Source organism: Thamnophis elegans, chromosome 5 (genome assembly GCF_009769535.1).
Source record: "Thamnophis elegans isolate rThaEle1 chromosome 5, rThaEle1.pri, whole genome shotgun sequence".
Taxonomy (NCBI): domain Eukaryota; kingdom Metazoa; phylum Chordata; class Lepidosauria; order Squamata; family Colubridae; genus Thamnophis; species Thamnophis elegans.
In genome coordinates, this window is record NC_045545.1 from 12,813,042 (window position 1) to 12,826,710 (window position 13,669).

The 13,669-nt window shown below is 39.7% G+C and overlaps 1 protein-coding gene across 1 annotated transcript in view; it reads left to right on the forward strand.

The window, feature by feature from the left end:
- Positions 1–13,669, forward strand: part of HFM1 (helicase for meiosis 1) — a 55,487-nt gene that overhangs the window by 18,485 nt on the left and 23,333 nt on the right. Inside the window, 4 exon segments of the mRNA XM_032217712.1 lie at positions 2,043–2,176; positions 9,502–9,549; positions 10,307–10,387; positions 11,887–11,978. Of these exon segments, the coding sequence (XP_032073603.1) occupies positions 2,043–2,176; positions 9,502–9,549; positions 10,307–10,387; positions 11,887–11,978 (355 nt within the window).

Below are 13,669 nucleotides of genomic sequence, written 5' to 3' on the forward strand. Positions count from 1 at the left end.
TCACTTCTGCAACTGCTTCACGGCAAGGCCAAGATAGCTAATGCAATTTATATAGTCTTTATATTGATTCCCAACAGACAGACATTATTGAAAGATTGCTGTCATTTCACCCTTAAGCCTTCTCTTCATTAGGCCTCTTCATTATGCCTTAGCCATTCATTATATGATTAGCTCCAGACCCCTTATCATTTTTGTTGCTCTTTTCTGCATTCTTTCTAGGGCCTCAGCATCTCTTTTTGTATTGTGATAACTTAGCACATAGAGTTATATATCACTTCACAGTGTTTTGTAGCCCTCTCTAAGCAGTTTACAGAGTCAGCATATTGCCAATCTGGAGCCTCATTTTACTGATCTCAGAAGGATGGAAGGCTGAGTCAACCTTGAACTGCTCCCATGAGCCTGATGTTATCCTTCTTTTGATGCATCCTAGGACTGCATCCACCTTTTTGGCAGCTGCAGCCAAACTGCTGACTCATAAGCAGTGGTTCACCAGGACACATAGGTCCCTTTCATAGACACTATTATTGAGCCAGGAACTGCCTATCCTGTACCTATGCATTTAATTTTTTCTTCCTAAGTGCAGGACCTTATTTTATCTCCAATGAATTATATCTTGTTGGATAGGGCCCAATGCTCAAGTCTGACAATATCCTTCTGAATCTTGAGACTATCTTCCAAAGTGTTACCAATTCCTTCCAGCTTGGTGTCATCTGCAAATTTGATGCGTGCCCTTCAATCCCCTCATTTAGGTCATTTATGAAGATGCTAAAGAACACTATGCCCAAGACAGAACCTTGAGATACCCTATTGCATGCTTCCTTCCACATAAATGCAGTTCCATTAAGAACCACACACTGAGTGCCGTTGGTCATCAAAATGTAAATATATCTGGTGTGGTCCAATCTATCCCACATTGTTCTATCTTACCAAGAAGTAAGCTGTGGATTCTTCAAATGACTTACTTAAGTCAAAATAATCTATATCCACAGCATTTCCTTGATCCACTAATAAAGTCACTTTATTAAAGATGGCAATAATGTTTGTTTGGCATGATGTGCCTTTAACAAACCCATGCTGGCTTCTAGTGGTGCTCACAAATCCACTACTTAATTATCTTTTCCAGGATTTCCCCAGGTATTGATATCAAGCTGATTGCTTTGTAGTTTCCTGTATCCACCTCCCCTTTTGAAGATTGGAACTACATCAGCTCTTTTCCAGTTCTCTGACAGTTCCCTCATTCTCCAGTAGCCTTGAAAGATTTCATTCAGTAGTTCCGAAATCACATCTGCCAGCTCCTTGAATGTAAATCATCTGGTCCTGGAGATTTGAACTTGTAGAACCACACAAGCTAAATTAGCCACAGGCTAATTCCCAATGAGTTGACTATAAGCCTTCCTAGGCTACTGTTTTATACCTGGAGAAATGGGAACAGAAACTTCAGACCTAGTAAAGCAGGATTTCCATTCTCCAGCTTCATCAAGAACTCCAACAATATATCATAATCAATGTTCTCAAAAGTTACCATGAGTTCAACAGGTGTCAGCAGAATTCCTGTCTCCTGGAATATGTAATTAGTGCAACCAAGGCAAATACAAGTTTTATTTCATATTTAATTTCATATTTAGAATTATTGTTCGACCACCTGAATAGAATGTTCAGTGTACTTGAGGTATTATAAGATTTGCTTCTTAATCTGAAATTTTAAGTTAGAGAATTCGAGACCCAGGTTAATCTTTAGAAGAAATCAGACTGTACTAGGCCTATGCTGAAGGCTGCCAGGCTTTGTCATTTTTTTCCTTTGAGTGACATAAAAATATCTTTAAGCACTCCCTTAAAGAAGTGAAACCAACTATTTATATCTTAATATTTAACTATTACTTAATTAAATGTATTATTCTTTTAAATATCTATATTTAAGGGATTCGGCACTAAATCCCAAATCACTAGTTCTCTATTTAAGAATGAAATGTGCTGGTAATAATATATATTTTATGCATTTAATTTGTATCTTATTTTTTCTTTTCTCTCTCTCTTTATATTAGTTTGCACAAACATCTAATTGAGCACTTAAATGCTGAAATAGTGCTTCACACCATTACTGATGTGAACATAGCTTTAGAATGGGTGAGATCAACTTTCCTCTATATCAGAGCTTTGAAGAATCCAGCTTATTATGGTAGGTGGCACTTAAAATTTGTGAATTGAAATAGACAATTAAAAGGTGATGTGGTAATTTGTTTCTTATGATAAAACAGTTTTCTGTTGGCAAATAATTTATTCAAACCATTAATGGTCTTTCTTATGCATTTCCTTTTTCAGTAGAAATCTAGGCAATCAGAATATGTAGTCTCCCATTGCTTGTGTTCATCTGTCTTTTCCTTCTTGTGTATTCAGAACAATATTTTTTGTGGCATCATTAAGCAAATGCCATGATCGTTAAGTGAACAGCACTTAGATGAATCCATTATACCCAATGGACGTTTTTTAGCTGGAAACCAGAAAAGAACATTGAAAACTAGCAAACACTGTAAAAAATCATGGTCATATGATCATGAGTTGCTGCAAAATAGCCACAAAGGTGAGCCAGTTGCCAAGGACCCAAAATGCAATCAAGTTAACAAAAGCAAGTTTGAAAATGAACTGGAGCAAGTTTGGAACTAAGAAAAACTTCCCAGAAAAAAGTCCCCCAGAGTTCTGAAGGAGCTGGCAGATGTTATCTCAGAACCATTGTATCATATTTTTAAAATATCTTGGGTCACCGGGAAATTACCAGAGGATTGGAAAAGTGCTGATGTGGTTCCCATTTTCAAAAAAAGGGGGGGGGGAACCAGACTCAGGAAACTACAGAACAATCAGTCTAACATCAATACTTGGGAAGATACTGGAAAATATAATTAAAAAAACAGATCTGTGAACATCTAGAAACAAATAAAGTTATAACTAATAGCCAGCATTGGTTTGTTAAAAAGAGATCATGCCAAACCAATCTTATTTCATTCTTTAACAAAGTGACTAAATTAATAGACCAGCAAAATGCTGTGGATATAGTATATTTAGACTTCAGTATTTGACAAAGTAAACAACAACCCACTTCTTGATAAACTAGAAAAATGTGGGATAGACAGAATTACCCCCAGATGGATTTGTAACTGTCTGACAATTTTCGTATTTTTTCGTATTTATTTAGCATTTATAGGCCGCCCTTTTCCCTGAGGGGACTCAGGGCGGCTTACAATAGTAAGGGAAAGGGGGTGAAAGACAAATTACAGAGAAAAAAAAATGTGAGATAACTAAAAAGTACTAAAACACAACATTCACTCAGCATTCGGGAGGGGCAATAAAATTTATCCCCAGGCCTGACGGGCTAGCCAGATCTTGAGTGCTGTACGGAAGGCCTGGACTGTGGTCAGGGTACGAATCTCCACGGGGAGATTGTTCCATAGCGTCGGAGCAGCAACTGAGAAGGCTCTCCTCCGGGTGGTCGCCAGTCGGCACTGACTGGCGGATGGAATACGGAGGAGGCCCGCTCTATGCGATCTGATGGGACGCAGGGAGGTTATTGGCAGAAGGCGGTCTCTCAGATAGTCAGATCCACTACCATGGAGCGCTTTATGGGTGGTAAGTAAGACCTTGAATTGCACCCGGAGATCCACAGGCAGCCAGCGCAGCTCGCGGAGGATAGGTGTTATGTGGGCGAACCGAGGTGCGCCCACGATCACTCGCGCGGGCCGCGTTCTGTACTAGCTGAAGTCTCCGGGTGCTCTTCAAGGGCAGCCCCATGTAGAGCACATTGCAGTATTCCAGCTTAGAGATCACAAGGGCTCGAGTGACTGTCGTGAGAGCCTCCCGATTCAGGTAGGGCCGCAACTGGCGCACCAGGCGAACCTGGGCAAATGCCCCCCTGGTCACAGCTGATAGATGGTGATCAAAACTCAGCTGTGGATCCAGGAGGACTCCCAAGTTGCGGACCCTATCTGAGGGGTATAAGTTTTGTCCCCCCAGCCTGATTGATGGTACGGTGGTCAAATTATTGGGAGGAAAACACAACAGCCACTCGGTCTTGTCTGGGTTGAGCACCAGTTTGTTTGCTCTCATCCAGTCTTTAACAGCTTCCAGACCCTGGTTCATCACGTCCACCGCTTCATTGAGTTGGCACGGGGCGGACAGATACAATTGTGTATCGTCCGCATATTGGTGATACTTTATCCCGTGCCTCCGAATGATCTCGCCCAGCGGTTTCATGTATATGTTAAATAGGAGGGGGGACAAGACCGACCCCTGTGGCACCCCATATGTTAGGGGCCTCGGGGACGATCTCTGCCCACCCACCAACACCGACTGCGACCTGTCCGAGAGGTAGGAGGAGAACCACTGCAAGACAGTGCCGCCCACTCCCACCTCCCGCAGTCGTCGCAGAAGGATACCATGGTCGATGGTATCGAAAGCCGCTGAGAGGTCAAGGAGAACTAGGATGGACGCAAAGCCTCCATCCCTAGCTCTCCAGAGATCATCGGTCAATGCGACCAAAGCGGTTTCTGTGCTGTAACCTGGTCTGAAGCCGGACTGGAAGGGGTCAAGATAGTTTGCTTCCTCCAAGGTACGCTGAAGCTGGAGAGCAACCACTTTCTCAACAACCTTCCCCACAAAGGGAAGGTTGGAGACTGGACGGTAGTTATTAAGAATAGCTGGATCCAAAGACGGTTTCTTCAGAAGGGGTCTGACAAACCATACACAATGAGTATTCCTTAATGGTACTACTTCTACACGGAGGGAAGTAAACAGTGGGGTACCACAAGATTCCGTCTTAGCCCCAGTACTCTTCAATATTTTCATAAATAACTTAGATGAGGGAATAGAAGGGGAACTCATCAAATTTGCAAATGACACCAACCTGGCAGGAATAGCCAACAACTCAGAAGACAAGCTGGGGTTCCAAAAATATCTTGACAGACTTGTGCAATTGCTCTATCCAACAAAATTAATGTGGAGAAAAGCAAGGTTTTACACCTGGGCAGGAAAAACCAAAGGTACAAATATAGATTAGGCAAGATCTGGCTCAAAAATAGTAACTATGAGAGGGACCTTGAAGTCCTAGTGGACAATTACTTAAACATGAGCCAGCAGTGTGCAGCAGCAGCCAAAAAAGCTAATACTATCCTTGGTTGTATAAACATAGGCATAGAATCAAAATTACATGAAGTATTAGTATCCCTTTATAAAGCCTTAGTAAGGCCACACCTGGAATACTGCATCCCGTTTTGGTCACCTCATTACATAAAAGATGTTGAGACTTTGGAAAAGATTAGCAAAGAAGAGCAACTAAAATGATTAAAGGCCTGGAGACTAAACCATATGAAGAATGGTTGCAGGATTTGGGTTTGACTAGTCTAGAAAAAGAAGGATTGGGAAGACATGATAGCAATATTCCAGTACGGTATTTGAGAGGCAGAATTTGGGTTTGACTAGTCTAGAAAAAGAAGGATTGGGAAGACATGATAGCAATATTCCAGTATTTGAGAGGCAGAATTTGGGTTTGACTAGTCTAGAAAAAGAAGGATTGGGAAGACATGATAGCAATATTCCAGTATTTGAGAGGCAGAATTTGGGTTTGACTAGTCTAGAAAAAGAAGGATTGGGAAGACATGATAGCAATATTCCAGTATTTGAGAGGCAGAATTTGGGTTTGACTAGTCTAGAAAAAGAAGGATTGGGAAGACATGATAGCAATATTCCAGTATTTGAGGGGCAGAATTTGGGTTTGACTAGTCTAGAAAAAGAAGGATTGGGAAGACATGATAGCAATATTCCAGTATTTGAGAGGCTGCCACAAAGAGGAGGAGGTCAATTTATTTTCCAAAGAATCACAGGGCAGGACAAGAAACAATGCAACCTAAAAAGCAACCTAGAAGCAACCTAAAACTAAGGAGAAATTTTCTAACAGTGAGGACAATTAAGCAGTGGAACAGCTTGCCTTCAGAAGTTGTGGATGCTTCATCACTGGAAGTTTTTAAGAAGAAACCAGACAGTCACTTGTCTGAAATGGTATATGGTCTCCATCTTGAGCAGGGCACTGGGCTAGAAGACCTCCAAGTTCCCTTCCAGCTCTATTGAGATTAAGGTTACTTAGTAAAAGTGTTAGAAAAAATTACTGAAGCCCAGTCAAACTGTGTAGTTTCCTTAACTTCAAAACAGATTTGGCAAGACCGGTTATGAATACTGAACTTCTTTTCTATCTTCACATGAATGCTTTGCTTACCAACCAACTCATAGTCTGTAAGATGCTTGATAAATTACCAACCTGGATTACAAATTAGAATTTTTACCAAACTCATGAATGGCATGCTTGGATTTGAGCAGTCAAATGGAAAGTTAAATTATACCAGAAAACTTGGAAACAGAAAATCAGTCTGTCTTTGGAATAGTGCATGAAGCTCCTGTTTCTTCTTGTTCCATAGATGGCCTTGAGGATACTGCTACTTAGACTTTTAACAGGCTTATTACAAATTCATTTGTAGAAATCTGATAATTCTTTCTCTGCAACATTTCAAAATATAAAAATGTCAGTTGCATATTGGAATGTGATACAGATAGTATTTTGTTCCCTACAGTAAATATAGGTTGCCTGTTTTTGAAGAAGATGAATTCACTTTCTCGAATAGTGTATAATTTTTTTTAAGTTTTCAGCTAAATAGGCTTGTTTTTATAGAGGATCAAATGAGAATATTAAAATTCATAAACTATTTTATATCAAGTGAATGCAGATCTATTTTCCCCAAAGGCAGAGTTACAGTTTCTTCACTGATCCTTCTTGCTGTCATCACCACAGCATAAGGCATACTGCAGTGTTCAGCACAGTAGGATCTCTCTATATGTGGAACAGCTGCTTTTTAGAACTGTGAAAGAAAAGGGGGAGAGAAAAAGTGGTAAATGAAATACTTACTTTCTTGAAATGCCCTTAAATGATAACAGTTAGGACATTTAGCACCTTTCACTACATCTGTTTTCACATCGATTTTGTATATGTGTGTGTATGTGTGAGAAAAAGAGTAAGAGAGAAAGTGAGAGAAAGATGAAAGCAGATATAAAATCTTTGTAGTAGTGGAAAAATATTCACAAAATAAGTATTTTTTTAAACGGTCTATATTTGTTAGCAGAAATATAATGGAACAAATGTTAATGTTTGAATGCTGTCCTGCTTTTTCTGTAATAAACTGAGATTTTAAAAAATAGAAATAGAAAGTAGGGAAATGCCAGATGCTGAAAACATTTTGAACTATGAAAACTGAATTTTATTTTTCAAGCCATTTTAGTGCTAGAACAGATTCTTTTGTTGTTTCATGAATAATGGACAAATATTTATATGTGCAATTAGGATGCTTGTATTATAGAGCAGTGATCCCCAACCCCCGGTCCACGGACCGGTGCCGGGCCGTGGAGTACCTGGCACCGGGCCGCGCAGCGGCCGGGGGCCATGATCGCTGCAGCGGCCGGGGGCCATGATCCCTGCTGCCTCTTCACCCACATGCGCAGCCTGAGATCAACCCCGGGACTCGAACCTGAGAGCCGCCTCTCCGGTCCAAACCCCACTCCCACCCCGGCCGCCCGCCCGGCCGCCTTGGTAGCCCGTGGAGACGGAGCGCGTTCGGTTCGCCGCTACCTGGGGGCGCCGTCCCCATGACATCACCGCGGAGTCCTTGCCTCCTTCCCTGGCGAGGCTTTCTCCCCGCCAGCCAATCAGAGGCCAGTCCCCGGGCAAGCGGGGACAAGTTGCTGGCCGGCCGAAGCAGAAGCGGGAGATTGGAGGGGGGGAGAGAGAGAGAGAGCGAGAGAGCGAGCGCTGGGCGGGTGGCAGCGCGTTCCACAGCGGACTAGGCGCGCCGCGGGCTGCCAACCCCCCCCACACACACACGTACACACACTGCCTCTCTGGCAATTGGCTGCCCAGGAAGGGAGCGGGGAGCTTTCACAGATAGGAACGTGATGGGGTTTGTTTTCTTCCCCCACTCCTGAGCCCCCCCTTTTTTTTGCTTGCCTTCTGGGGTCTCCGCCGTGGAGCAGCCGAGGTCAGATGGGGAGGCGGAGAGAGAGAGAGAGAGAGAGAGAGAGATGGGCGGGTGGCAGCTGTCTGTGAAACATCTTCCCCTCCCCACCTCCTGGGCAGCCAATTGCCAGAGAGGCACGGTGGGGGTGGTGGGGGTGGAAGGAAATAAAAAGAGAAGTTGCCCTTTCATTTTGCAATCTCTCTCTACGACCTTGTTTCATTCTCTTCCCTTTTGTTTCGTCCTCATTTCTCAATCTCAGCAACTTTAACACTTTTGGACTTCAACTCCCCAAATTGCCCAGCCAGCTAGAATAGATAGATAGATGGTGAATAGGTGATTGATAGATAGAGAGGGATGGATGGATGGATGGATAAATAGATAAATAGATAGATAGATGATAGATAGATAGAGGATATATACACATACATGCATACACACATACATACACAGAGAGAGACAGAGACAGAGACAGACATGGATGGATAGATATCACAGAAGTGAGTACACCCCCTCACATTTTATCAATATTTAAGTATATCTTGCAGCAGTTTAGACATTAATGGCTGGGGGCCATGATCGCTGCAGAACAACGCCCCTCCACCCCTGCGCGCGCTCAGCGGGCCACGGTAAAATTATCAAAGGCTGACTGGTCCGCGGCGATAAAAAGGTTGGGGACCACTGTTATAGAGGAAAGAATCAATTCAGAGCTCTGAGGGGAGAGTGTTCAATTCCTAAGATAAAACACTATGACAGATTGCTACGTATGAGAACAGCAAGCAACAGTTACTTTAGTTCTACAAGCCAATTTCAAAGGAAATTTGAAATTTCTGATATATCTAGGTCATTAGCTGATCACCTATGGACTATAGTAGTGATGGCTAACCTTTTTGTCGTCATGTGCAGAAAGTGCATGCGTGCATACCCATAATACAATGCCCATGTGACCCCCGCTGCCATGCATGTGTGTGACCCCTCCGCATGTGCCCCAATCCCCCCCCGCATTCACCCAGGACCCCCATGCTCCCCCGCCCCAGTGCATACACATACGACCCCCATGCATACGTGGCAGTGAGCCAAAAACCAGTTGGCCAGTGGGAGGTGCACGCACATGCATGGTAGAGCTGAGCTGTGGCAATGGCTTGTGTGCCCGCACATGGGACTATAGCATGAATTTGTGGGTTGATACATTCTAAAATATAGTGTATGGTGTCTAGGTCTTCTTATCCCCTGTTCCTTCTATATTGGAAAGACAACAATATGTGTAGCAAGGTACAAACTGGGACAATTTTAAAGTTAAAATTAATAAATAATTTATGAATCTCTTTAGGCATCCTTTTGTGTCCCATAATAAATTGTGTGCTTAATATACAAATCTGTTGATTGTAAAACTGCATAGGTTTCTATAACAAAAGAACTGCACATTATTCAATTAATAATCAATTGTATTATTTTAACCAAGGGTTTTCAGCTGAGCTGGACAGAAATGGAATTGAAGCAAAATTACAAGGTCAGATTTTTGAAATTACTAGTTCTGCTAATTCTTTTGTTTTTTCTCTTACTTCCTGTGGATTCCTTAGAGATTATTGGACCACAATAAAGTGCCTTTTTTCCCTCGAGCCCAGAGATAGATAGCCCTGCTCTTACCACCAAAGCTAGAATTCTTTTCCCTTCACCTAGAATCTCTGCCTTTCTGAATAAAGCAAGCCTATTTCTCTGCCCCCAAAGAAGTTCCAACTCATATGTACTTTCATTTCCAATCCCAAAGTTCAGCTCTGCTCCTATTGTTGCTCCTCCCAGTTCGACATTGCTTAAATTCCTTTTTTTCTTGGGATCTAGCTCATTAGGACTATTGGTCATTTTCAGTCTTCATCTTGCTTACATTTTCTCTCTCTTGCATCTTCCTTTTTGGCCTTTTCCCAAAAGAGCTTTCTTTCATCTCTTTCAGCCATGCTGTTTCCCTTTGTCCCAAAACAAAGCATGTGAGGCTAAGATTCTGATGTCACCAAGAATCCCTTTTATTTTATCTGGGCAAGGGTAAATTGTTTTCTTGTTTGGTCGCATGTTCATAGCTATTGCATAGACATTTAAGAAGTTGATTTTATATCTTGAAAATAGGGTGAGTGAATGTGAGGAATGGAAGTGCTTGCCTTGCCTGAGTTGAATCAAGGTTTGCCTGTTCACAGAAGATAGATAAACTTTCTGATTTTTCTAACTGCAAAATTATTTTTCCTGCTTATCAAAAATTGTCACTTCAACTTGGACAGAACTATGTTTGAAGAATTTGAATGATTTGTCATCACTTGATCTGATCAAGATGGACGATAACCTCTACTTCAAGACCACAGGCAATATTACATAATCTATATAATCTGAATGTTCAGAATTTATTTTTTTAATATTTTAATATTTAAAATGTTTTCTGGGGCATGCATTGTTCTCATAAAAACTGTGCCCCAGGGCAATGTGCAATTGCAAGACTTCACACAGCTCTTGTCTCTGTTATGTGTCCAGTTCTTTCTTTCCATAATGACTAAAATTCATGGTGTACTTTTTGTCATTTTCAGTAAACACTTGAAAATTGTAATATCAGGCATAAAATAGACATAACTATTTTTTTTAAAAAAATCCAGTAGAAAATATAAATCAGAAAAAATATAAGCGTAGCAACATTTATAGTGTCATGGTTCTGCCTATCATGGTACTCTCAGAACAGTGTTAACTGGGACCAATTCCAGTTACAAAACTTTGTTCCTCTTTGTCTTAGAGCATTCCATAAATTAAGGGCAGCTGCTTGATAAGATATTGGTATTAAAAGCATAGGCTAGGAAAATTGGATAACAGGGGCAGAAACCTGAGACTTTAAGTCACTATCATATAGCAATAGCACTTATACTTACAGTATTTACCACTTCACACTGCTTTACAGCCCTTTCTAAGTGGTTTTCAGAGTCAGTATATTGCCCCCCAACAATCTGGGTCCTCATTTTACCGATCTTGGAAGGATGAAAGGCTGAGTCAACCTTGAGCTGGTGAGACTCGAACTGCCGAACTGCCCAACTATGTATGCACTAGTAGTATCTAGACTCATCTTCCTATGGAAAACTACCACTGATATTCACATTTCTTCAGAGGATCATGAAAATCAACCAGAAAATTAACTAATAGACAACCATAAAAAAAACAAATATTTTTTTTCCAGATTTGTAGAAAGGCATGATTATAAGGCCAATGCAAATACTTGTTCTTTCTCTTTTTATTTCTCTTTCTTGCTCTTAGAGGGGGCAGTATTTCTCAGAGCTTTTTTTTGCCATAGAAGAGTTCTTTCATACGTACTTGGGAATGAGGGAAAACTCATGAATATTTTTGAATGTTGTATAGTTTTAAATAATAGTAACATTTTTTCCTTTAAATATGTACTAAACGTGGCAATTAGAAGACTAGTTAATAGATTAAACCAGATTTTATAGTTAAATCTAGTTTATTATATGTTCCAATTCTATAAAAATGAGTAGCTAAAAATAATTTGAAGTTAAAATCAATGTCACAGAGTAACAGAGCTGGAAGATCCATTTAAACCATTGAGCCAAATCTTATGCTCAATGTGAGAATCCAAACAGAAGCATCCCAAAACTGAAGGCTGTCTAGCCAATCCAGTAAAGAAGAACCTCCCACCTCTTTAGATAATTGGTTCCAAAGGACAACTGGACTTACTATTAAAAAGGGGTTTTCCTATCATATTCGTTCTTCAAACTTAAAGCTATTATTCAACTAGTAAAAAAAAATGTCTTCTATATTTCACTTATTAAGAATACTTAATTATTTTATATATTTATTTTTTCTACAGAAACTGGACGACAGATGGCTTGGTATTATATTGCATTTGACACTGTAAAAAAGTGTTTCATGATTAATGGAACAGCAACTTTATCTGAACTGGTAATTTATTATTCATATGAAGAATTAATACTCTTACAAATTAGCTGAAAACTCATTTATGGTTTCAGATTTTTGAAAGTTGCTTTTTATTGAAACTTTACATAATTCATACCATTTGGCTTAGATCTGTGATCAGAGTTGTGAGCTGGAGGAGAAATGACTTGTAGTTCATTAATTATTGTGCAAGCTACTAGAAGAATTTATATCATACAGTTATATACAATTATCAAGAATGGCATTAAACTCTAATGCAAAGTTATTGGGAAATAATCTTTTCAACTTGAAAATAACTTTTGTGGAACTGGATCACCAATTCTCTGTGGCTCACAAAACAATGTCTTTTTAAAGAAAACCGCATTACATACACTGCATTACCAAATCATTACTTCTCATTGATGAGAATTCAGAAGTTTGTTATTGCTTGCCTCCTAGGGCTGAGAGAGAGTGATCGGCCCAAAGTCACCCAGGTGGCTTTGTGGTCAAGGTGGGACTAGACCTCATGGTCTCTTGGATTCTATCCCGATGCCTTAACTAATAACCAATCTGGCTTTCATATTAAAGTATTGTAATGTTTTTTTCTAAAATTCTTGCTGCAGATGTCAACTCTTATTACATTTTAGACTTTAACAGTAAATATGTAACTAATACTGAGTGGATACAACTTTTCATCTTCCTTTTTTTGCCTTTATTATTTATATTATTTGTATACACTTATTGTGGTTCAGCTTAAGTATTTAGTACAGACTAGATAAAGTGGGTGTTATGGATCTAAGGTCAATGTATTGTTGCCTGTTTATTTTTTTTAATGGTTTCATATGCTATTAGCTGCTCAGAGTCGCTGTGGGGAGTTGGGGGGGGGGTCATATATACTGAATCAATGAATATGCAAATAAATAAAATCCTTTTAAAGTCAATCTGGACAAAATGTACCCAATCTGTCCCCAATTTCTAAATGAAAAATCAATTTCCTAAAATTTCTTTAAAATTGGGGGAAGTTATCTGTTTGCTTAAGCAATTTGCTCTTAAATATTTATCATGTGGAGCAATTAAATCTCACTTTGCCTTGAAATATCACACATAATTTTCCTTGTATTTGGGCAATATTTGGACTGAATATTAAAACTCAATGACAGAAATAGGAAAAAGCCTTCAAACTGTTTTTAGAGTTTTTTTGCTGAAGCATATTGTTTGAGAACCACAGCAATATATGAAACAATAACTGTAACTGGGATATGTAGAGTGTTTTATTTTTTAAATGATATTAACATAAAGAGGCATTTTTTGGCAAAACAGACCAAACATTTTTCATTGCTTTCCTTGTTTGTCTATGGTGGGTGTTTTTTTTTTAATTCATTAGACTATGGAGATACTATTTTGCACACATACACTGAACCATGGAATTTTAATATTTGTATGGGTAGCAATGGGATTATGTATCAATGATGTTTAGTTCCCATTTAATTTTGAACGTATTTGATGTTATATAATAAATATATGTTATCATGATGCTCTGCTAACTGTCGCTGTATGGTATTATCCTGATTTTCAAAATGACGTGTCAGGCATAGTTTGCCGGTCTGTTTATAGCAAAAATGTAAAGTATTCAATGAATTAAGTAATGAGATAAATTAATATGTAAAGTTTTATCCTTATAGTACAACTGTGATGAATATCAACTAATCAAATGTATT